Genomic DNA, 26,690 nt, shown 5'->3' on the forward strand with positions numbered 1-26,690 from the left:
CTGTGTTGGAGCATCAAAGAATCTCATACACTCTTCACTTTGCAATTTCCTATACATTACCCCATTGCTCTGATATACTGCACTGTCTACCAGAGCAACAGGACAGCAAGTCATTCTTCAGGGCTCTGGTTTTCAAACAGATTTATGTTCACAGGCATTCATACCAATGAGAAATTCCTCAAATAAATTTAATGCAGCACTATGTAATAATTTCCATTAAGCAGTGCCGTAACTGACCAAAACAAACTAGCAGTCAGTTTGGGAAGTGTGATCAAGATGTTGGACATAAGCAGTTAAGAATAAAATTCAAAAATATGTCTTAGAGCTACATAAAAGATTTTCTAAATAAATATCAATTTAGGAACCATAAACCATATATGAACACTGTGAATGATATGGCTCCAAACCCAATGGCATCAATTGTGCTGCAATATTATGGGTCTGAGCACTTTACTTTGTTCTAAAGTAGCAGCAAGCTCTTAGGCAATCATGAACAAGTGGCTGCAAAAAGCAGCAACCCTCTGTAATTAACGGTAATACAAAAGATATTTGGGCTCTTGGTAGTCTGCAAAAACTGATGCAGTAGACAGGCTTATGGAGACAGCCATGTAATTGCGAGCTAGAAATTTCCTTAACTGAAAGAACAATATCTATCACCATTTCTATAACAATCACCTGTGGTCTATTAAAAAAAACACAAGGAAAAAGGGCACATAATCTAGTTCATATACTTTCACAATGAAAGTTTTTTGGGGGGAGGTAAATAATGTAAAGTTGGCCAATTAACACTTTACCACCACCAATAGGCAAATCCTGTAGTGAGTGACGACTATAAGGATCAGTGATGTAATCCAGAATGGTGAGATGTGACAAATCTGGTTTAGTTGTACATGACATTCTTGCTTGGCTCGACAGTGGAACTTGTAATTAATTTCTTCTCTTCCCCGCCCGCCCCCACCCCCGACACATTAAAAAGTAGGACCTCAAGGGTAGTAATCTCAGGATTGCTACCAGTGCCACGTGCTAGTCAGAGTGGAAATAGCAGGATAGCCAAGGTGAATACGTGGCTTGAGGAATGGTGCAAGAGGGAGGGATTCAAATTCCTGGGACATTGGAATCGGTTCTGGGGGAGGTGGGACCAGTACAAGCTGGATGGTCTGCACCTGGGCAGGACTGGAACCGATGTTCTCGGGGGAGTGTTTGCTAGTACTGTTGGGGAGGATTTAAACTAATAGGACAGGGGGATGGGAACCTATGCAAGGAGACAGAGGGAAGTAAAATGAGGACAGAAGCAAAAAGTAGAAAGGAGAAAAGTAAAAGTGGAAGGCAGAAAAATCAAAGACAAAGATCAAAAAGGGCCACATTACAGCATAATTCTAAAAGGACAAAGAGTATTAAAAAAAACAAGCCTGAAGGCTCTGTGTCTCAATGTGAGGAGCATACGTAATAAGGTGGATTAATTTACTGCGCAGATAGTGGTAAACGGATATGATGTAATTGGGATTACGGAGACATGGCTCTAGGGTGACCAAGGCTGGGAACTCAATATCCAAGGATATTCAATATTCAGGAAAGATAGACAGAAAGGAAAAGGAGGTGGGGTAGTGTTGCTGGTTAAAGAGGGGATTAACGTAATATAAAGGAAGGACATTAGCGTGGATGAGATGGAATCTGTAGACCTGCGGAACACCAAAAGGCAGAAAACGCTAGTGGGAGTTGTGTACAAACAGTCATAGTGAGGTTGGGGATGGCATCAAACAGGAAATTAGGGATGCGTGCAATAAAGGTACAGCAGTTATCATGGGTGGCTTCAATTTACATTTAGATTGGGTTAACCAAACTGGTAGCAATACTGTGGAGAAGGATTTCCTGGCGTGTACAAGGGATGGTTTTCTAGACCAATATGTCAAGGAACCAACTAGATGATGGGATTGAAGGCCAATAAATCCCCAGGGCCTGATAGTCTGCATCCCAGAGTACTTAAGGAAGTGGCCCTAGAAATAGTGGATGCATTGGTGGTCATTTTCCAACATTCTATGGACTCTGGTTCAGTTCCTATGGACTGGAGAGTAGCTAATGTAACCCCACTTTTTAAGAAAGGAGGGAGAGAGAAAATGGCAAATTGTAGACCGGTTAGCCTGACATCAGTGGTGGGGAAAATGTTGGAATCAATTATTAAAGATGAAATAGCAGAGCATTTGGAAAGCAGTGACAGTTGGTCCAAGTCAGCATGGATTTATGAAAGGGAAATCATGCTTGACAAATCTTCTAGAATTTCTTTGAGGATGTAACGAGTAGAGTGGACAAGGGAGAACCAGTGGATGTGATGTATTTAGACTTTCAAAAGGCTTTTGATAAAGTCCCACACAAGAAGCAGAGAGTAGGAATAAACAGGTCCTTTTCAGAATAGCAGGCAGTGACTAGTGGGGTACCGCAAGGTTCAGTGCTGGGACCCCAGTTATTTACAATATACATTAATGATTTTGACGAAGGAATTGAATGTAATATCTCCAAGTTTGCAGATGACACTAAGCTGGGTGGCATTGTGAGCTGTGAGGAGGATGCTAAGAGACTGCAGGGTGACTTGGACAGGTTAGGTGAGTGGGCAAATACATGGCAGATGCAGTATAATGTGGATAAATGTGAGGTTATCCACTTTGGTGGTAAAAACAGGAGGGCTAATTATTATCTGAATGGTGACAGATTGGTAAAGGGGGAGGTGCAACAAGACCTGGGTGTCATGGTACATCAGTCATTGAAGGTTGGCATACAGGTGCAGCAGGTGGTGAAGAAGGCAAATGGCATGTTGGCCTTCATAGCGAGAGGATTCGAGTATAGGAGCAGGAAGGTCTTACTACAGTTGTACAGGGCCTTGGTAAGGCATAACCTTGAATATTGTGTGCAGTTTTGGTCTCCTAATCTGAAGAAGGACATTCTTGCTATTGAGGGAGTGCAGCAAAGGTTCACCAGACAGGGCTGATATATGAAGAAAGACTGGATCGACTAGGCTTGTATTCAATGGAATGTAGAAGAGGGGATCTCATAGAAACATATAAAATTCTGACGGGATTGGACAGGTTAGATGCAGAAAGAATGTTCCCGATGTTGGGGAAGTCCAGAACCAGGGGTCACAGTCTAAGGATAAGGGATAAGCCATTTAGGACCGAGATGAGGAGAAATTTCTCCACTCAGAGAGTTATGGGCATGTGGAACTCTCTACCACAGAAAGTTGTTGGGGCCAGTTCGTTAGATATATTCAAAAGGGAGTTAGATGTGGCCCTCACGGCAAAAGAGATCAAGGGGTATGGCGAGAAAGCAGGAATGGGGTACTGAAATGTATGATCAGCCATGATCATATTGAATGGTGGTGCAGGCTCGAAGGGCCGAATGGCCTACTCCTGAACTTATTTTCTATGTTTTTATGTTTGCATGCTTCATACATCTGCAGTGTGTTCAATGTTTTCTTGCATTTAGAAAGCAAATGCACACCAGATTGGAGATGGAGTATAGAAAACTTGTTGACAGTGACGGAATGGGTACGAAGTGGGAGTATTATGGATGAGGTCTGCTGTCAAATTAGACTGACATACATATGAATCTATGCCACTATGAAATCAAACCTTGAACTGGGTCTGGTTTACACTGACAGTCAGAATTCAAGTTATTTATTGGAATCAGTGTGCAGTGAAGTAAGTGTAGCTTCAGTGGGATTTGCCACATTAAACTATTCAATAAACAAACAAATCAATTAGTTCCAGGGGTGCTGGTTACACAGAAATCCAGGGTTGCTTTTCCAATATTCCAGTCCTCACTAAATCACTGAAATCACTTAATTTATGATGAAATTGTGGACAGTTAAACTTCAGACTTCGAAGTGTGATTTTTTTTTGTGTTTTTAAACCAAAAATGATTTAAATGGAGGGTAAAGGTTTTAGAAACATAGAAACATAAAAAATAGGTGCAGGAGTAGGCCATTCGGCCCTTCGAGCCTGCACCGCCATTCAATGAGTTCATGGCTGAACATGCAACTTCAGTACCCCATTCCTGCTTTCTCGCCATACCTCTTGATCCCCCTAGTAGTAAGGACTACATCTAACTCCTTTTTGAATATATTTAGTGAATTGGCCTCAACAACTTTCTGTGGTAGAGAAATCCACAGGTTCACCATTCTCTGGGTGAAGAAGTTTCTCCTCATCTCGGTCCTAAATGGCTTACCCCTTATCCTTAGACTGTGACCCCTGGTTCTGGACTTCTCCAACATTGGGAACATTCTTCCTGCATCTAACCTGTCGAAACCCGTCAGAATTTTAAACGTTTCTATGAGATCCCCTCTCATTCTTCTGAACTCCAGTGAATACAAGCCCAATTGATCCAGTCTTTCTTGATATGTCAGTCCCGCCATCCCGGGAATCAATTGTGACACATATTTTAGACCAGATCGTCAAATAACCAAAGATTTTATGTCAGTAGAAAGTGATAAAAAAAACATCTTTGAATGGAAACAGTTGGATGAGTTTAAGTGCAATATTAAAATAAAATTACATATTTCTGCAGCTTCCACAACATATAAATCTTCAATATAATTGCATTTTATAGCTCTTCGCAACCCCCAAAATATAGTTACTCCCTTTCCCCACAGATGATGCTCTTATAACTGGCATAACATGCCAGGGCAAACCATGGACCTTTCTCACTCCTTCTCTGAGGTCAACGTATAGGGAGGCAAAGTGGAAAATGGCATCGTTGCTCTTCTCCCTCCCATAATCCATGGCAACCATTTGTGACCTTAGGCATCCTGAATAAGACACTGCTTCATCTGTCTCACTGAAAGAGAACTCAATTTTCAGCATCTCCACGTAAATAGATGTTCTACAGATAACACGAGAAATCCCTGGATATAAAAACAGCCAGCAAAAGCCCACATACATTCATAACCCATGTCATATTTGTACTGTAGAATCTCATCACAGACAGTATGACCTATTATGTTATTAATTTTAAGCCTGGTTAATGCTCCAGATTCTCACCATAGGTTACATCAGTCAAACTGAAGATAAAAATTGAGACAAAAAAGAAACAGAGCCAGGGTTCAATTATGTCAGATGTAAACTTGAGTATGTAGGGAGTGGATAATGGAATTAGCCCAAAGCAACTTTGGAGAAACACCAAGATTATGAATAACTGCCTCAACAATGTTCACAAAATATTCTCTCTTTCATCTCCATTATGAACAAAACACGGACAATTTATTTTGATGTATGATCAGTGTCATGTTTTAGGATTTCTGACTACTTCTCCACGGTAGGTTCTTGAATAAAATAGTACAATTGAGTGAAATTTAGCCCAAAAGGATTAAGATTCCACATCTGAGCCATCCAGACTCATTATGCCAAAACTGGCCTATCTATTTGGGAACAGCAGAAGGTAGGTTCCAGGAAACTCCACCTGGAGGATGGGCAACATGCAGATAATTGGCAGTTGTACTGGCCAATCCCAGATGGAGATGCTTGGAGGTAAAACTACTGGTTTCCTGTTCATCCAGGGACAAAAGGAACAGATCCAAAATGTGTAACAATCAAGAGCACTTTTTTCATTTCTACTTGCTCTCATCCTGGCAGTGTTGACTCTTGTTGGGAAAAGATTGTATGAGTACTAACAGGTTTCTTGTATCTTACTCAAGTGGCCATTCTTCATGTTTAATCTTGGGCACCAGGTGCCAGTACGCTTTTTGATTGTAGAAAGCATTTGGGGAGGGCTAATAAGGCAAGAGAATACACATAAGAACATAAGAAATAGGAGCAGGGTTAGGCCATACGCCCCCTCGAGCCTGCTCCGCCATTTAATACGATCTTGGCTCCGATCATGGACTCAGGTCCACTTCCCTGCCCGCTCCCCATAACCCCTTAATCCCTTATCGGTTAAGAAACTCTATCTTTGTCTCAAATTTATTTAATGTCCCAGCTTCCACAGCTCTCTGAGGCAACAAATTCCACAGATTTACAACCGTCTGAGAAAATAAATTTCTCCTCATCTCAGTTTTAAATGGGCAGCCCCTTATTCTAAGATTATGCCCCCTAGTTCTAGTCTCCCCCATCAGTGGAAACTTTCTCTCTGCATCCACCTCGTCAAGCCCCTTCATAATCATATAAGTTTCGATAAGATCACCTTTCAATCTTCTGAATTCCAGTAAGTAGAAATGAAATGGTAGGACACTGAGAAGTGTAGAGGAACAAAGGGACATTGGAGTACATGTCCACATATCCCTGAAGGTAGCAGGCCAGGTAGATAAGGTGGTTAAGAAGGCATACGGAATACTTGCCTTTATTAGCCAAGGCATAGAATACAAGAGTAGGGAGATTATGCTTGAACTGTATAAAACATTAGTTAGGCCACAGCTGGAGTATTGCGTGTGATTCTGGTCACCACATTACAGGAAAGATGTGATTGCACTCGCGAGGGTACCGAGGAGATTTACCAGGATGTTGCCTGGACTGGAGAATTTTAGCTATGACAAAAGATTGGATAGGCTGGGTTTGTTTTCTTTGGAACAGAGGAGGCTGAGGGAAGACCTTATTGAGGTGTATAAAATTATGAAGGGGCTAGATAAGAGTGGATAGGATAGACCTATTTCCCTCAGCAGTGGAGTCAATAACCGGTAGCATAGATTTAAAGTAATTGGTAGGAGGTTTAGAGGGGATTTGCGGGGAATTTTTTTCACCTTAGTGGTGGTCTGGAACTCACTACCTGAAAGGGTGGTTGAAGCAGAAACCCTCAACTCATTTAAAAAGTACTTGGATGTGCACTTGAAGTGCCGTAATCTACAAGGCTACAGACCAAAAGCCTGAAAGTGGGATTAGGCTGGAAAGCTCTTTGTTGGCCGGCGCGGACATGGTGGCCGATATGGCCTCCTTCTGTGCTGTAAATTGCTATGATTCTATGAAAGCATCACAGTTGAGCAAAAATGTGTCCTCACCTGATAACATGCATACTACCCTGCAAGGATCATTGGATAGCTATCATGTGTAGAAACTCTGACTAGTTTCTTTCTGTCTTCTCTGACTCAGTGGTACTGAGATCAATGGTAGTGTCCTAACTGTTGTTCTGTTCGTAACTCAGTACAGACTGGTCTTTCAAACCTACTTCTTTATGGTCTGTAGGCATTGTCCTTTGCAATATGATACATTTACCCATTAAGCCTGGGGGCATTAACATTATCTTAATAAATTAATAGCTCAGTACAGCTAAGCAAGGAGTGCTTTGATGCAATATTTTTCAAAATGGGTAACTACAAATAGTCTCGAATTGCCCTGATAGGACCAAAAAAAGGTTTTATCCCTCTATTGGTATAAGAATCAACACGTTCAACTCCAATAACCAACTTTAATGCAACTCTGCTTCATTTCAATTGGATCCTGTTCTCCACAGGTTTGCTATTTTAAAATGACCTCTTTACATAATGTAAGGTCACTGGGTCAATATTCTGAAAGGTTTTATCAGGAACACAGCATTTCTGTTAAACTGATTTTTCACAACTCTACACTCTCCTGAAAGGATTGGAGAGTAATCTGTGTTGTGATTGCAGGGCTGCACTTTTACATTACAATGGAATTTTGCAGCTGAAGACAGCCCATTTACATTATTGTCTATGAAAGTTCCTAAAAATCAGATATCGAGGCATAAATCAGCCTAGTTTCAAAAGTGGAAATGTCTTGAACTCAGTTCAACCACTGGTGTGAGACCAAAGGAAAATTCTGACATCAGGCTGCGTACATCTTGAGAATATGGTCACTGCTGCTGGCTGCCTATAGTGACATCAATATTCCCAGCCAGAATGGGGATGATTGGTTAATTCCCCTGTCAATCATGCCAGGAGATTGTGCTGCTGTAAATGACTAGCATTGCTTTTATGCACTTAATGGGCCCAAGTTTCGGCCTCAGTTGCTCCTGATTTTTTGGAGCAACTGGTGTAGAACGGAGTATCTTAGAAATTCAAATCCTCAGCATTTAGTTTGCTCCAGTTCTAGTCAGTTAGAACAGTTTCACTTTGGAACAGAATTTTTTTTTCAAAAGTGGGCGTGTCCGGCCACTTACGCCTGTTTTCAAAGTTTCGGCAGTGAAAACTTACTCCAAACTAACTTAGAATGGAGTAAGTGAAGATTTTTGTACGCTCGAAAAAACCTTGTCTACACTTTAGAAAATCAGGCGTAGGTTACAAATCAGGCGTAGGGAATGGTGGCAGGGGAGGGGGGAGGGGGGGGTTTAAAGGGAAGTTTACAAACATTAAACACTTCAGTTTTATAAATAAAGAGCCATCATCAATAATAAATGATAAAAACATCAATAAATCAACCAATAAATCAATCAAAAAAAATTAGTAAGAAATAATTTTTAAAAAATCAATAAATAAAACATTTTCTACTTACCGACTGCAGCACCGGGAGCCCTCCAACAGCGTGCTGGGATGCCCCCCCCCCCCCAGTGTGTCTCTGTCAGTGTCTCTATCTCTCTGTCTGTCTGTCTGTGTGTGTCTCTCACTCTCTGTCTGTCAGTGTCTGTTTCTGACAGCGAGGGGTGGGGGAGGAGGGGGGTAAAGGGAGAGGGGGGGCAGGGAGGGAGGCAGAGGGATGGGGGAGAAGGGGGAGGGGAGGGATGGGGAGAAGGGGAAGGGGAGGGGAGGGAAGGGGGAGAAGGGAGAGGGGGGAGAAGGGGGGAGGAGAAGGGGAAGGGGAGGAGGAGGAGGAGGAGAAGGGGAGGAGGAGAAGGGAAAGGGGGGAGGGAGGGGGTGGAGAGGAGAAGGGGGGAGAGGAGAAGGGGAACAGGGGGGGGGAGAGGAGAAGGGGAAAGGGGGGGAGAGGAGAAGGGGAAAGGGGGGGAGAGGAGAAGGGGAAAGGGGGGGGAGAGGAGAAGGGGAAAGAGAAGGGGGGGAGAAGGGGAAGGAGAGGGGGGAGAAAGGAAAGGAGAAGGGGGGGGAAAGGAGAAGGGGGGGGGAAAGGAGAAGGGGGAGGGAGGCTGAATGGGCCGTGCCCAGCCGGGCCCAAGACTTCGGGCAGGGCCCGTCCCCAGCACCAGATTTACAGGTAGGTGGCGTTGGGTCGGGTCGAGTCCGGGGTCGCGAGCGCGGGTCGGGTCGGGGGGAGCGCGGGTCCGGTCCGGTCCGGGGGCGGGTGGGGGGGTGGGGAAGCGGGAGTCGGGTCGGTGTCGGGGTCGGGTCCGGTCCGGGGGGGAAGCGGGAGTCAAGTCGGGTCGGGAGGAAGCAGGAGCTGGGCATGGGAGGCAGCCTTATTCACGCAGCCACAGTGAGGCCATTCGGCCAGGGCTAGGGGCTGCGTGCTTCGGGCCCCTCCCACACAGTTTTGAGCGCCTGGAGCTACTGCACATGCGCGCCCACTGTAGCGTGCATGTGCAGAGGTCCCGGCACTGTTTTCAGCGCAGGGACCTGGCTCCGCCCCCTACAGCTCGTGCTGCGCCGCGCCCGGATCCAGAGGACCAGCAGGGAGCCGGAGAATCTAAGTTTTTTTTAGGTGCACTTTGTGGCGCGAAAAACGGGCGTCCAGGTCAGGGCTGCGCCGTTCTAGCCAATTTCACTAAAACAGATTATCTGGTCATTATTACATTACTGCTTGTGGGACCTTGTCATGTGCAAATTGGCTGCTGCATTTCCTACATTACAACAGTGACTACATTTCAAAAGTACATCATTGGTTGTAAAGTGTTTTGGATAGCCTAAGATTTTGAAAGGCGCTATATAAATGCAAGTCTTTCTGTCATCAAACTGCTATATAAAAATATCTGGGGAGGGAAGAATCTGGAAGATTCTGCATTTTGAATTGTCACCCTTTATTTTATGGTCTATTTAAGAGTGTTTAGATCGCAAAATAATACCACGATGAATCAACAGACCTGGCTTCAGCTTTGACTGACTTTGCAAACAAATCTGCCTTTTTGATTACTAAATAAGGCAGAGAATCTGCTGAAGTCTCCATTACAGCAATGTCACCATAGCTTCTATCAACAAACTCCTTGGACACAAAGAAATGCTCGATTCAGTGATGGAAGCTCAATTTTGGAACAATGTATGGGATTCCCAAGCTGAGTAAAATAAACAGCAAGAAGCAAATTAAGCTCATCACATGTTTGTGTATGTCGGACACTATTCAAAGTATAAATACAATATCAGAGGTCTTGACTCAGAGGTCTGTTATTTTTTGTGCCCCAGTACAGAATGCAATATATATTTTAAAAGGAAATAACACATTGTTTTATATTTACTAAACAATTAACAGTTTAAGGTTGCCTTATTAACTTAGTACTCAACTTTTTTTCAATCTCCTTAGTGAAATGCTATTATATTGGCATCAGCGGCCCTCTTGTGCGTGATCCAAATGGTAACCTTAACAGTTTCCAGTTTCCTTGCCCCAACTGTCTCCCTTTCACCATGGATGTCCAATCCCTTTACACTTCCATCCCCCACCACGACAGCCTGAGGGCACTCCACTTCTTCTTTGAACATTGGCCCAACCAATCCCCATCCACCATCACCCTCCTCCACCTGGCTGAACTTGTTCTCATATTTAACAACTTCTCCTTTGACTTCACTAACTTCCTCCAAATTAAAGATGTTGCTATGGGAACTGGCACGGGTTCTAGCTATGCCTGCCTTTTCATGGAATATGAGGAACATTCTTTGTTCCAGTCGTACTCAGGGCCCGCACCTTCACCTTTTTTCAGTACATTGATGAATGTATCAGTGCCGTTTCCTGCTCTTGCCCTAAACTAGAAAATTTCAATCACTTTACTTCCAATTTCCACCCTTCCCTCACCTTCACATGGTCCATCTCCTACTCTTCCCTTCCCTTCCTCAACTTCTCCATCTCCATTTCTGGGGATAGGCTATTGACAAACATTCACTATAAACCGACTGACTCCCACAGCTACCTGGACTACACTTTCTCCCAATCCGCTTCCTGGAAGAGATCCATTCCATTCTCCCAGTTTTTCCGTCGCATCTGTTCTAACGACTCCACCTTCCATACTAGTGCTTCCGATATGTCTTCCTTTTTCCTCATGTGAGGGTTCACCTCTACGGTGGTTGACATGGACTTCGACTGTGTCGGTTCTATTTCCTGTTCTTCTGCTCTCACCCCTTCCCCTCTCTCCCAGAACCATGATAGGGTTCCCCTTGTCCTCACCTTTCACCCCACTAGCCTCCACGTTCAAAGGATCATCCTCCGCCATTTCCGCCACCTCCAGCGTGATCCCACCATCAAATACATCTTCCCCCTCCCCTCTTAGCACTCTGAAGGGACAAGCTCCCTCTGCGACACCCTGATCCACTCCTCAATTACCCCCAGCACCCCTCCCCTTGGCACCTTCCCGTGCAAGCGGAAGAGATGCAACACCTGCCCTTTTACCTCCTCCCTTCCCACTGTCGAGGACCCCAAATGCTCCTTCCAGGTGAAACAGCAATTTACTTGTAATCCTTTCAATTTAGTATACTGTATCCACTGCCCACGGTGTGATCTCCTCTACATTGGGGTGATCGCTTTGCAGAATACCTCCGTTCAGTCCGTAAGCGTGGCCCCAAGTTTCTGGTCGCCTGTCACTTTAATTCTCTGTTCTACTCCCACTCTGATCAACGTTTAGGCACTTTACAGCCTCTGGACTCAACATTGAGTTCAACAATTTCAAACCATAATCTCTGCCCCTATTTTTTTTCCTTTTTTTTTCTCTTTCCCACGGCAGCTACTGATGATTCTACCATCTCCATTTACACCCTATCTGGACTCATCTTTTGTTTCTTAACTTCTCCTATTGCCTTGCACCATCATCCCTTTTGTCTGTTATTATCTTCTGCCTTCGACCCAATCACAGATCTTCTCCCTTTTGTTCTTTCCTTCCCTCCCCGCTTTCCCTGCTCCTACACTTTCTTAAAAACCTGTTACATTTCAAACTTTTTCCAGTTCTGACGAAAGGTCATCGACCTGAAACGTTAACTCTGTTTCACTCTCCACTGCCTGACCTGCTGAGTATTTCCAGCATTTTCTGTTTTTATTTCAGATTTCAGCATCCGCAATATTTTGCTTTTATACTACGTTCTTATGCGTTGTACTCATCTCCATCATTGATGTTAACCATATTTTATAAATTCCTAACTGGCCGAGCTTCCAATAATGACAAGTTCAGTCCATGATCTGTCGCTTTCAACAAGAAAGCCATGTTTGTAGGGAATGCCACTACCTGAAATAGGATTTCAAGTTGTATCCCCGATTCCCAAATATCCGACTGTTAGTGCTATTCCCTGCTGGAAACATAGAAAGTCGGTGCAGGAGTAGGCCATTCGGCCCTTCGAGCCTGCACCACCATTCAATATGATCATGGCTGAGCATGCAACTTCAGTACTCCATTCCTGCTTTCTCTCCATACCCCTTGATCCCTTTAGCCGTAAGGGCCACATCTAACTCCCTTTTGAATATATCTAACGAACTGGCCTCAACAACTTTCTGTGGTAGAGAACTCCACAGGTTCACAATTCTCTGGGTGAAGAAGTTTCTTCTCATCTCGATCCTATATGGCTTACCCCTTATTCTTAGACTGTGAACCCTGGTTCTGGACTTTCCCAACATCGGTAACATTCTTCCTGCATCTAACCTGTCCAGTCCCATCAGAATTTTATATGTTTCTATGAGATCCCCTCTCATGCTTCCAAATTCCAGTGACTATAAGCCTCGTCGATTCTTCATATGTCAGTCCTGCCATCCCGGGAATCAGTCTGGTGAACCTTCGCTGCACTCCCTCAATAGCAAGAATGTCCTTCCTCAGATTAGGAGACCAAAACTGCACACAATACTCAAGGTGTGGTCTCACCAAGGCCCTGGACAACTGCAGTAAGACCTCCCTGCTCCTATACTCGAATCCCCTCGCTATGAAGGCCAGCATGCCATTTGCTTTCTTTACTGACTGCTGTACCTGCATGCCTACCTTCAATGGCTGATGTACCATGACACCCAAATCTTATTGCACCTCCCCTTTTACTAATCTGCCACCATTCAGATAATAATCTGCCTTCCTGTTTTTGGTACCAAAGTGGATAACCTCACACTTATCCACATTATATTGCATCTGCCCATTCACCTAACCTGTCCAAGTCCCCCTGCAGCCTCATAACATCCTCCTCGCAGCTCGCACTGCCACCCAGCTTAGTGTCATCTGCAAACTTGGAGGTATTACATTCAATTCCTTCATCTAAATCATTAATGTATATTGTAAATAGCTGGGTTCCCAGCACTGAACCCTGCAGCACCCCAATAGTCACGGCCTGCCATTCTGAAAAGGACCCGTTTATTCCCACTCTTTGCTTCCTGTCTGCCAACCAGTTCTCTATCCACATCAGTACATTGCCCCCAATACCATGTGCTTTAATTTTGCACACTAATCTCTTGTGTGGGACCTTGTCAAAAGCCTTTTGAAAGTCCAAATACACCACATCCACTGGTTCTCCCTTATCCACTCTACTAGTTACATCCTCAAAAAATTCTAGCAGATTTGTCAAGCATGATTTCCCTTTCATAAATCCATGCTGACTTGGACCGATCCTGTCACTGCTTTCCAAATGTGCTGCTGTTACATCTTTAATAATTGACTCCAATAGTTTCCCCACTACCGATGTCAGGCTAACCAGTTGATAATTCCGTGTTTTCTCTTTCCCTCCTTTTTTAAAAAGTGGGGTTACATTAGCTACGCTCCAATCCATAGGAACTGAACCAGAGTCTATAGAATGCTGGAAAATGACCACTAATGCATCCACTATTTCTAGGGCCACTTCCTTAAGTACTCTGGGACGCAGACTATCCAGCGCTGGGGATTTATCAGCCTTCAGTCCCTTCAATTTCCACAACACCATTTCCTGACTAATCAGGATTTCCCTCAGTTCCCACTTCTCGCTAGACCCTCGGGTCCCCTAGTATTTTGGGAGGTTATTCGTGTCTTCCTTAGTGAAGACAGAACCAAAGTATTTGTTCAATTGGTCTGCCATTTCCTTGTTCCCCATTATGAATTCTCCTGATTCTGACTGCAAGGGACCTACATTAGTCTTCACTAATCTTTTTCTCTTCACATATCTATAGAAGCTTTTCAGTCAGTTTTTATGTTCCCTGCAAGCTTACTCTCAGATTCTATTTTCCCCCTCCCTGTCTGTCCTTCCTGAATATTGAATACCTCTGGATGTTGAGTTCCCAGCCTTGGTTACCTTGGAGCCATGTCTCCGTAATCTCAATTACATCATATCCGTTCACAGCTATCTGCGCAGTCAATTCATCCACCTTATTACGAATGCTCTTCGCATTGAGACTCAGGAGTGCAGGATACAGAATCCTCTTTTATATATAGATCTTAATCGGTTGAGCCCATTCATTGAAACATTCCTATTCTTATTTAGCCTATTATTGGTATAATTAACTTATTTTCTTTTTGGTCCATTTTGCTTATCTCTTCTTGTCATGTTCCAATTTAAATCCTTCCCAATGCGCTTTTAAACCTCTCTGCATTGACACCAATCTGGCTTAAGTGAAGCCCCATCCCACCTGAACTACTTGTTTTGTCACACAACTTTTCCTAATGCTCTTGGAATCGGAAGAACTCCCTTCTACATCATCTCTCCAGTGTCAGGTTATTATGCCTCATCTGTTTTTTCCAACTTAGCCATTAAGGGTGTGCTGTGAGGTTTGCAGATTAGCAGCGGTTTATTCCTCTGTCCAAGGGTACAATATCTATTGAGATGTGTCTTCACATTTCACAATGTAATCTGAACCTAGATATGTTCGCAGCTTGTAATATTCTCTAACTGGGTTTTATTCTTTATCGTGAGTCCTGACATTGAGGGAATCTTCGCTGCAGTTAGCTATCTTGAAAATAGACCTTCTTTGTCCAAGCAGAATCCTTTTTAATGGTATTTTTAGATTCTTTTCTGTGAATTTTCCGTAACACTCTAAGATTGTCAATACAGAGAGAAAGCCAAGCAATATGATCCTGCTTTTTTCACTATTACACAGAAACATCTCACGATACTGCAACACATGGTGATTTTAATGCAGTTGCATTCTTTCTTGCAGTAGAGTTCAGGAAGCAGAGGTTTTGTTTCATTTTAAGTGATGGAAATTTATTTTTAGTTCATATAACTGTGACCAATCAAGACAGCTCAATCTGATACTAATCACTTAAAATTTACCTGAGATTTGGTACCAATTGGGTTTTATTATGTTCTATACTGTAAATCGTGAACAAATGTCCATTTAGATAAGCATGTGGGAGATAAAATTGGCTTCTCACACACAATTATATTTAAGATAACTGGAATGTGGAGAGCAGAATAATCAAACACCGAAGTTCCAAATGGAAAAATAAATTCAATTCCAAAAAAGCATGAACTTTAGAAAGTCCTAATGTGCAAACTGCAACGTAAATGTCAAAAAGAAATGAACTGTTAGCATTCAACATATAGCATTTAGACAGGACTTGGATGCACAAGCTAGTTTAATTTCAACTACTTCACTTAAATGGAGAGTGAAAACACTATGTAGAAGGTGAAATGCAATGCACAAAGCCAAAGTCCACCTGTTCCAGAGAGCATTGCCTCACATTTGTACAGTTTATTACACTCAAGAGGGGTTCAGTAACTTTCCGCCTCAAAACTTAGTTAGCTTAGAAGTTTTGTGCAGAAAGAAAATGCTAGCTAGAAATTCAATTCAGAAATATCCACTATTACATCAGTTAAGATTACTACTAAATGTTTCAAAATACAAGTAACGATATTTCTGTGGAATTTCATAGTTGGAAAGAAAAACTTGCATTTATATAGTGCCTTTTATGACCTCAGGACGTCCCAAAGCGCTTTACAGCCAATGAAGTACTTTTGAAGTGTAGTCACTGTTATAATGTAGGAAATGCAGCAGCAAATTTGTGGACAGCAAACTCCCACAAACAGCAATGCGATTATGACCAGATAATCTGTTTCTGTGATGTTGATTGCGGAATAAATATTGACCAGGACACTGGGAATAACTTCACTGCTCTTCTAAATTGCGCCATGGGACCTTTTATGTCCACCTGAGAGAGCAGACAGGGCCTCAGTTTAACGTTCATCCGAAAAACGGCACCTCCGACACTGCAGCACTCCCTCAGCACTGCACTGGAGGGACAGCCTAGATTTGCTCAGGTCTCCAAAGTGGGTCTTGAACCCACAATCAACCTTGATTAGTACCTGATGCATAACTATGTATTCACATATGGAGTCATTTAAGAGTTTTTGCTGCTGAAGGAAATCAGTTACGCAAATTACATTACATTACATCAGAAGTGAGAGAGCTACCAACTGTGCCACAGCTGTATCTAGGATGTAGCTTTGGAATAGCCGAAAAGCATAATTCTAAAATGCACCAGATACGCCCAGGTTGGTCTAATATCTAGAGCTGTGAGTTGCTGTTTTGTAAGACAGTGTAGTTCCTTTTGAAGGTCACAGTATTGGTCTCACAAGAATCCTCTTGTCTAAAAGCCTAACTTGAACAAAAATAATTGCAATGTAATTTGCATAACTGATTATGGTTTGCATTATTGCCATTATACATCAGGTACTAATCGAGGGCCCCAGTCAAGAAACTTATAATCTCTCCTCTTAATACTGCAAAGAGTATCCAGGTTTATACAGAACAGATGCACACATGTAGATAATGGTGTGACAATTCCCACTGTGTCAGTGAACACGACAATTAATCAGGAGGTTAAACTTCAAGAATGTTAACAAGCCCTAAGTTAATGAGTTATCTTTGACTAAGAAAATTTGGATAGATGTTTAGTCACAGACAAATCTGTAAAAGTAATTGAAGAACTATAATTTTATGAGAGATAAATCTGGCACATGATATTGCAGGACCACGACTGACCTTTTAGTGTCAGCTTTTCAGCAATGAAGAGGGACCCACAGAACCAGTCTGTAAGTGATTTAATAGGTCTGGATGTGCTCTAACTTCACTAATTGTTTGGATTGCTGAAACTTTGCACATTTATTTGTGTAAGTATAGCCATAAAAACAATCTAGTAGACATGTGTCTTCATATGTGATAACATCTTAACTGAGACTGTTATTCCATGCATTCTCCCGAAAGACAAAATTTAATTGTAAAAGCAGCAGTGCGTTTGACTTCCCAATACCCAAGTGGCAGTTAGAAATTTTCAATGAAGGACTTCACTTTTAACAACAAATTTTAATTGATCATTAGTTTTGAAATGTCACAATGCCAAGATCAGGTGGTGCAGAGAGTTAGCAGACCATAACTTCAAACTCTAGGACACTGGTTTGAATTCTGCCAATGGGAATCTTATCCCTATGTCAGCTTTAAAAGATGTCCATGTGAAATTAGTTTGGGGTGAGAGTCTGCAAAATTAAACTGCTCACAATTTGGAAATAAACTGGGTGCCAGACTCAGACAGGCCATCAGGGTGATTGAAAAGAATGCTAAATGGCAAATGCAACTCTGCCTCAGTAAGAACTGCTCTTTGGAGGCTGTTGTGAATGTTTTTTTAAATATTTTCATGCAAAGTTCACAACTACAATGGTGTAAACTTGGCATAAAAATTGTAACATGGAGTTTGCAAATCTCACCAAGCTTCAGCTGCACTGCCTCGGGAAGACCCATTCAAGGTAGTGGTCTGGCAGCGATATTTTGGGCCATGTACAGTAGACACCTCAAGTCGCTGGAGAAATACCACTAACGATGTCTTCGCAAGATCCTACAAATCCCCGGGAGGACAGACGCACCAACATTAGCGTCCTCGTCCAGGCTAACATCCCCAGCATTGAAGCGCTGACCACACTTGATCAGTTCCGCTGGGCAGGCCACATAGTTCGCATGCCAGACACGAGACTCCCAAAGCAAGCGCTCTACTCGGAGCTCCTTCATGGCAAACGAGCCAAATGTGGACAGCGGAAACGTTACAAGGACACCCTCAAAGCCTCCCTGAAAAAGTGCAACATCTCCACTGACACCTGGGAGTCCCTGGCCAAAGCCCACCCTAAGTGGAGGAAGTGCATCCGGGAAGCTCCTCGAGTCTCGTCGTCGAGAGCATGCAGAAATCAAGCGCAGGCTACGGAAAGAGCGTGCGGCAAACCAGTCCCACCACCCTTTCCCTCAATGACTATCTGTCCCATCTGTGACAGAGACTGTGGTTCTCGTATTGGATTGTCCAGCCACCTAAGAACTCATGTTAAGAGAGGAAGCAAGTTTTCCTCGATTCCGAGGGATGCCAATGATGATGATGATATCTATCCATAAATTGCGGCCTCTCCAGGTGCGTACAATGTGTGTAGTTCCCGAAGAGGCCCCGCAAGTTCTGGGTTTAGGCGACACTGCGCATGCGCCTAAACCCGGCATTTGCGATCCGTCAAAATTTCTTTTGACAGATCGTACGAATGCAAAAGTAAAGGGCCTCCATGGGAAGAGAGTAGGGCTATTTGCCCAATTCCTGCCCAGCATATGTCCTTAAAACTCTTACTCCTGGTAAAAGCAGGCATAAGGCCTGCCCTGCTTTTACCAGAAGAGTTTTAAAAGATAGAAAAATAAATTTAATGTCAAATTTTTATATTAAAAACCCTGTCCATTAAGAGAAGTTTATTTTTAACAATATTAAAACATGTAAAACAAAATTTCAAAAAATATTGTTTTTTCTAAAACATTTAATTTAATTCAATTTCTATTAATTTTAAATAAGTGAGTTTTTAAAATTTATTTATGTAAAGTGTTTTCTTTTGTTTTTGGGGGTATTCCCATTCATAGTAATGGCAGCTCCGTACAAAACTGGAGTTTAAAAAAAATAGGGGACGTGAAGTTAAAAAAATAGGGGACAAGTCTTGTGGGTGCTACTATTTTCCGAACAAAGCCACAGGCTTCGCGTGTGCAGCGTACCTGGGTGGCGTGACGTCATGAGCTGCCCAGGACTCTGCCAGTTCAAAACGGATTCTCCGTGTGCGCATTGACTGTAGGTAGGTGCGCATTGAATTCGGTGGTCGAATGCTTGCGTCCGCGGGAAACCTCCGACCACAAATTTTGGCCCATTGTAGCAGGTTGTAATGGTGGACAGCATGCAATCAGAGTCCAGACTTTGTCTCACATTTTGAGCACGTGCAGGCAGGTATACCCTAGATCGAGTATGGGTGGTATAAACAGAGTAGTGAGACAAGTCTCAGGAGGAACCTGGAGTACCTAGCACAATTTGACTGTCGGGCGGCTCTGTTATTTAATACACCACATTCACGTGGCCAGATTAGTATTAGTATAACAAGGGAATAAGGAATGTTGTTGAAAAAAGTCAGGCAGAGTTTTACTGGCCTCAATTTTGGCCCAGCCCATTTTTCAGCGCACTTACCAGAGTTGCGCCGCTTTTCTCCATTCAGAAATGTTCTGAAAAATTTCCTTCCCACTTTGGCCGCTGTCCGGCCTCTTCCCTGTGGTCGCACAGCGTGGCCAGTCGAGTCCGGGATGGAGCCAGTGTCCTGCACCAAAAACTGTGCTGGGACGTCTGCACATGCGCAGTAGCTCCTCACCCCAAGCCTCTCTGTGTGCTTGCTGCAGCCGCTCTGTGGAACCCGATGCCGGCCACTGGAATCACTCCCACCCCAGCCCAGGCCGAGTGGCCTCCCGGTGCGATTTCTAAGAGATCGATTGCACCGGGAGGCCACTTGGCCAGGGCTAGGGGCAGGCGGGCAGGAGAACTGATAGAAATCATCGAGGCAGGAGCACTATCAGTTCTCCTGCCCACCCCTAGCCCTGGCTGAGTGGCCTCCCGCACTGGCTGGTTCGCTGCCTTCCTGGGCCGAGTTTTAAGATGAAGGTAGGACTTACTTCAATTTTTTTATTTGTTATTGCATTCTTAGAACTTTTTGTTTGCAAGGTTTGGTGGTTTGTAAGGCTTGGTGCTTTACGTGCAGGTCCTCTCCGCTTCCCACCCCATCCTAGGCCGAATGGCCTCCGATGTACCTACCTGCACTGATTTCTTTAACTCTCCGTAAGGGTTTTCTGAAGTGGCCACATATGCTGGCCTAAGTAGATTTGGAGTAACTATTAGCTGCCCAAAGTTGCCTAAATGGGCAGAACTGGCGTAGGTGGCTGATAACGCCCCCTTTTGAGAAAAAAATTGTAAAAGGAAATAGGTGAGGAAACTACAGATGCATTAACAATACATTTCAAAGCTCTCTAGATTCGGAAATTGCACCTCTGGATTGAAAAATTGCATATGTCACTCCACTATTTAAGAAGGGAGGGAAGGAGGGAGACACCAGGAAACTACAGACCTGTCAGTTTCACCTAAATTGTGGGGGCGTTAATAAAATCTATCAGCAAGGACAAAGTGACTGAGCACTTGGACAAGTATGAGCTGATCAAACAGAGTCAGCATGGATTTATGAAGGGTAGGTCATGCCTGACTAAACTAATTGAATTATTTTGAGGAGGTCATTAGTCTGGTGGACAGAGGAATGTCTATGGATGTTGCCTATTGCACATTTGATAAGGATCCACACAGAAATGTTTTATCAAAAGTAAAAGTGCAGGTGACAGACGACAGGGATAAAGGCAAAAGCAAAATACTGCAGATGCTGGAATCTGAAATAAAAACATAAAATGCTAGAAATCTCAGTGGGTCAGGCAGCATCTGTGGAGAGAAACAGTTAACGTTTCGGGTTGATGACCCTTCATCAGATGACGAAGAGTCATCGACCTGAAATGTTAACTCTGTTTCTCTCCACAGATGCTGCCTGACCCGCTGAGGTTTTCAGGGATAAAGGCCATGTACCCTGATGTGACAAGTGGTGTTCCCCAGGGGTTACACTGGTGCCTCAACTTTTCACTATATATATCAATGACTTGGATGAAGGAATAGAAAGTTGTGATCCTTGTTTGCAGATGACATGAAATTAGGAGGCACAATAAGTTGTGCAGATGCAAGCAGGAAGTTACATAGGGGCATAGACAGATTAAGTGAGTGGCAAAACTGTGGCAGATGGGAGTTCAACGTGGCGAGAAGATTAGAAAATGTGGCATAGCAAAGAGATCCAAATCATGAATAGATACAAAAAGTAATCAAAGAGGCTAATGAAATGTTGGCCTTTATCTCAAGGTGGTTAGAATACAAACATGAGGAAGTGATGCTTCAGTTGTACAGGGCATTGCTCAGATCCCATTGGCGTACTGTGTTCAGTTTTGGGCACCATACCTCAGGAAACATACACAAAAGCAAAATACTGCAGATGCTGGAAATCTGAAACAAAAATCGAAAATGCTGGAAATACTCAGGCAGCGTCTAAGGTGTGATGCTTCCCATGGTCCAATAGTCTGTCTGCACTTACACATGAAGAATAAAGTCTTGGAGTGAGGTACCCAAGGGTTGCTGGAGTCCATGACACCAAATCCCAGCAAGAATCTGTGATTTCAAGGCAGATGGAAAGGGAAGGAGAGAAAATTGAAAAAAAAACAAAAAAAATCCTAACTGACTCTTGGTATGATTCATTCAATTGTTCTTCCTGCCAAATATTTGGCTTTTACGCTTATATATCTGAAATCAGTATTTTAGGATTTAACCGAGGTCTGGTCCAACACCACCTCTCTCCACGCAGAGAAATGAGAGCCAAGACCCAACAGTTTGCAGAGATTAAAAAGGGAAGCAAAAACAGAAAACAAGACAACAATCAAACTTTTATCTCTTCTAAGTGATGCACAATGTCTAACTTTACAAATACTTCAGAAATTACTAATAATTATAAGAGCATGACCAGGAAAGCCTTTTTTCTATACTAGAATGCATACCATAGCGGCCTTACCTTGTGATCATATGGGGTATATGACTGAAACAGCTGGGACAGCACTCTGGTTCTCTGCTTTTTCTGAAACAAAAAAATGACCAATATTTAAAAACAATCCAAATAATGAATAGCATAAGAGAGACAATTAGTATATTATTTCTATGTATGATTTTGAATGATTCATGCACAATTGCCTACATTGAACAATGTATTTCCCAAATCGTCAAATAATGGTGTACAAAGCTCAGAACGGACTCTAAGAATGCAATCTTTGTGGAGGTTTCAATACAATCTGGAATCATGTTACTCATGATGGATGTCAAGTTGAAATACAGAAAAATGCCAGTAATATATCAATTTATTTCACTTTAACAAAAGATCTGCCGTATACACAGATGCCGTTTGAAAAAAAAGTTTAAAAATTGGGAAAATGACAGCTTCTAGTAGTTTTTACAGTTTAAAAAAAATTCATGGCCAACAGATAAGAGGTTAGAAACGTTGTACAAGATAGGAATATGATGGTGAGATTCAGATCGTCACTAATCACAAAAACAAAGCTCAAACGGATTTTATGAGTCTTTTGACCTGATTTCTGCCGTTAAATACTTTTAGGGTATTAAAAAAATACATAAAATATCAAATTAATCCATTGATAGTTTGTGAATCCACCAGTCATAGATGTTAATTTTGTGGTGACCATAACAACCGAACCGATGTGATTGTTAGAGCTCCAGCACAACTTCAATGCAAGTTTCAGAGCCAAATGCTACACATATTAAACTTGTCAGCTACACGTAATGTCACAATATGTGTCAATGTGGAATGGAAGAGGCGTATATGCAGCCAGTGCCACGGGAAAGCAGTATTTTCAGCCAGTGGAAAGGAAGAGGAGTATATGTAGCCAGTGCATTGGGAGAGAAGTACATGCAGTCAGTGGAGTGGGAGAGAGGTACAGAGAGGCAGTGTAATGGAAGATGAGTACAGGGAGACAGTGGAACAGGAGTACCACCATCAGTGGTAGTACTCTCACCCCTGAGTCAGAGGTCATAGGTTCAAACCCTGTTCCACACTTGGGCACAGAATCAAGGCTAACATTTCAGTGCAGTATTGAGGAAGTGCTGCATTATCAGAGGTGCCATATTTTGAGTGAGATGTTAAACAAAGGCCTTGTCTGCCCTCTCAGCTGGACATAAAATGATCCCGTGGCGCTATTTGAAGATGATCACAAAATGTGCACAAATTAGCTGCTGAATTTGCTTACATAACAGTGATTAGACTTCAAGAAAGTAATTCATGGCGGTGAAGCCTTTTGGAATGTTGTGATGATGCAAAACACATTATACAAATGCACATTTATTTATTCTTTCTTACGTACAGCTTGCAGAGTCAAAGCAATGGTGAGTTAAGTCAGCAGAGAGACTATATTTTTGGTTGGGGGGTGTGGGATAAAACAGGTGTGAATTGCTGCCACCAATTTTTTCTTTGCTACAACTATCTTGCCAAGCTGGTCCCATTTTAAAATAGAACAAAAAATGCTGAAAGTCTGAGGCAGCTTTGTAATAGATTTGTTTTCCTGCTTTGTGAGAAGTTCTTAGAATTATATGGAACTCAAAGGGATACAATTATCTCAGTACTGGCAGCTTGAGGAAATGATTGTACTTCAACTTGTCTCCTTTATGCACAAGGCTAAATTAGATCTTCATGGATGGCCCAACCATCTCTCAGATAAACTGTTTGTTTGTCCCTAAATTGTTATAAACTGTTATGTTAACTCTGTAATATAACTCAGTGATTCTCAAACCTTTTTGGTTGAAGGGCTACTTTCAAATAGATTAGTAATCATGGACCCCCATCTAAATTATAATACTGGTTGAACCTCCCTTATCTGGCACCCTCGGGACCTGGCCTGTCCCGAATGAGGGATTTTGCCGGATGAGGGGTGGTCATGTGTTTGGGTGGACTGCGCCTTATGTGCTATTGCTGGGGTAAGTATATGTATACGCTGATTGGCTGGACCAACTGTCAGTCAGCCAATCAGTGTGCAGGGGGCCTCAAAGAGCCGGTGGGCAACAAAAAGCCAACGGGCCGTGAAGAGTTGGCGGGCCCCAAAAGAGTCGGCGGGCCCCAGAAGAGCCGGTGGGCCCCAAAGAGTCAGCCCAACCCCCCGAAGGGAGCGCTGTGGGGAGGAACGGCCGGCCCGAGGACTGTGGCTGCAGGAGTTCCAGCAGGGCGATGAGGAGCGGGCAGCCAATTGAGGAGAAAGATTATATTGGTGAGTAGGATTTTGACAGTCGCATTCTGCGCATGCGCCACCCGGGAATGGTCCCGGACGAGGGGTGGTGCCGGATAAGGGAGTCCCGGATAAGAGAGATTCAAAATGTACTATTAACTCCTTGCACATTTGCATTTCTGAATGTAAAGCTCATCAGTGTCCTGTTAAAGGGACTTGCATGAAACTTTGCAGGGCTGTCCGAGATAGTGAACAGTGATGTGATTGGTAATGTGCAAACTTTTATGTGTTCGCTTCCAGAACTGCCTTGGCCCCAGTGCCCACCCGGCGAGTGCTTACTAGTGTCTCGCTGTATAAGTGCATCAGGCCCCTGTGCCTGACATCGAATGGCCCGGTGCATGAGCTCGTGGTTGCCCGTTCGAGTGGACAAAAGAAATCAAAATAACGGCCAACAGCAAGTGGCCAGTCCTGTTCACATTATTTCGCAGACCCCCTGGAAAGGGGTCCATGGACACCAATGAGAGAATCACTGAGCTAACGTCACTCACTACATATAGATATTTTAATAAAATTAGATAAATATGGAACAAACAGAATTTAACTTATTCAGTCGCTATGAACCAGTGGCCTTGAATTTTTTTTTAATTCGTTCATGAAATGTGGGCATCGCTGGTAAGGCCAGCATTTATTACCCATCCCTAATTGCCCTCGAGAAGGTGGTGATGAGTTGCCTTTTTGAACCACTTCAGTCCTTGAGGTGACTGAATACCTTGAGGTGAAGGTATTCCCACAGTGCTGTTAGAGAGGGAGTTGCAGGATTTTGACCCAGCGACAATGAAGGAACGCCGATATATTTCCAAATCAGGATGGTGTGTAACTTGGAGGGGGAACTTGCAGATGATTATGTTCATATGCGCCTGCTGTCCTTCCAGGTGGTAGAGGTCGTGGGTTTGGGAGTTGCTGCAGTGCATCTTGTAGATGGTACACACTGCAGCCATGGTGCACTGGTGGTGGAGGGAGTGAATGTTTAAGCTGGTGGATGGGATACAATCAAGTGGGCTGCTCTGTAGTGGATGGTGTCAAGCTTCTGGAGTGCTGCTGGAGCTGCACTTATCCAGGCAAGTGGAGAGTATTCCATCACACTCCTGATGTGCTTTGTAGATGGTGGATAGGCTTTGGGGAATCAGGAGGTGAGCCATTCAGGAGGCTGGTCCAGTTATGTTTCTGATCAATGGTGACCCCAGGATATTGCTGGTGCGGGAATTAGCGATGATAATCCCGTTGAATGTCAAGAGGCAACGGTTAGACTCTCTCATTGGAAATCGTCATTGCCTGGCACTTGTGTGGCGCGAATGTTACTTGCCACTTATCAGCCAAAGCCTTGCTGCATGCGGGCATGGACTGCTTCATTATTTGAAGTTGCGAATGGAACTCAACGCTGTGCAAACATCCCCACTTCAGACCTTATGATGGAGGGAAGGTCATAAATGAAGCAGCTAAAGATGGTTGGGGCACGGACCCTGCCCTGAGGAACTCCTGCAGCGATGTGATAATTGGCCCTCAACAACTGCAATCATCTTTTTGTACTAGGTATAGCTCCAGCCAGTGGAGAGTTTTGCCCCTGATTCTCAGTGCCATCAATTTTACTAGGGCTCTTTCATGCCACAATCATTCAAATCCTGCCTTGATGTCAAGAGCAGTCACTCTCACCTCACCTCTGGAATTCAACTCTTGTGTCCGTGTTTAGACCAAGGCTGTAATGAGGTCTGGAGCCGAGTGGCCCTGGCGGAACCCAAACTGAACATTGGTGAGCAGGTTATTGGTGAGTAAGTGCTGCTGACAATACCTTCCATCACTTTGCTGATGATTGAGTGTCGACTGATGGGGCGGTAATTGGCCGGACTGGATTTGTCCTGTTTTAGGTGGACAGGATATATCTGCGCTATTTTCCACTTTGTTGGCGAGATGCCGGTGTTATAGCTGTACTGGAACAGCTTGACTCGAAGAACGGCTAGTTCTGGAGCGCAAGTCTTCAACACTATAACCGGGATATTGTCGGGGCCCTTAGCCTGTTTTACAGGTGCAGCGTCCAGAATCCGGAATGCTCAGGACCAAGGCCATTCCGGATTCTGCATTTTTCCAGACTTTGGATCGTCTTTCTGATGTCACGAGTCCGGAAACACCCAAACTGAGGTTCTGGTATTTCCGGATTTCGGAACGTCAAAGAGGGGTGGGGGTCGGCGGGGGGGGGGGGGGCGGATGATTGCCGGCGAGGAGCTGTTCGGACTGCTGTCCCCGCCATGGAGGAGCTGTTCGGGCTGCTGGCCCCGCCATGGAGGAGCTGTTCGGGCTGCTGGCCCCGCCATGGAGGAGCTGTTCGGGCTGCTGGCCCCGCCATGGAGGAGCTGTTTGGGCTGCTAGCCCCGCCATGGAGGAGCTGTTCGGGCTGCTGGCCCCGCCATGGAGGAGCTGTTCGGGCTGCTGGCCCCGCCATGGAGGAGCTGTTCGGGCTGGCCCCGCCGAGGTGGAGCTGTTCGGGCGGGCCCCGCCGAGCTGGAGCTGTTCGGGCACGCCCCGCCACCGCGGAGCTGTTCGGGCACGCCCCGCCGAGGTGGA

The 26,690-nt window shown here is 43.9% G+C and overlaps 1 protein-coding gene across 2 annotated transcripts in view; it reads right to left on the reverse strand.

Annotated features, from left to right (window-relative positions):
• Positions 1–26,690, reverse strand: part of cdkal1 (CDK5 regulatory subunit associated protein 1-like 1) — a 1,217,472-nt gene that overhangs the window by 225,220 nt on the left and 965,562 nt on the right. For both annotated transcript variants that reach the window (XM_070880626.1, XM_070880627.1), the window contains exon 12: positions 21,863–21,925. In XM_070880626.1, the coding sequence (XP_070736727.1) occupies positions 21,863–21,925 (63 nt within the window). The remainder of the gene's footprint in view (positions 1–21,862; positions 21,926–26,690) is intronic.

Source organism: Pristiophorus japonicus, chromosome 5 (genome assembly GCF_044704955.1).
Source record: "Pristiophorus japonicus isolate sPriJap1 chromosome 5, sPriJap1.hap1, whole genome shotgun sequence".
Lineage (NCBI taxonomy): Eukaryota > Metazoa > Chordata > Chondrichthyes > Pristiophoridae > Pristiophorus > Pristiophorus japonicus.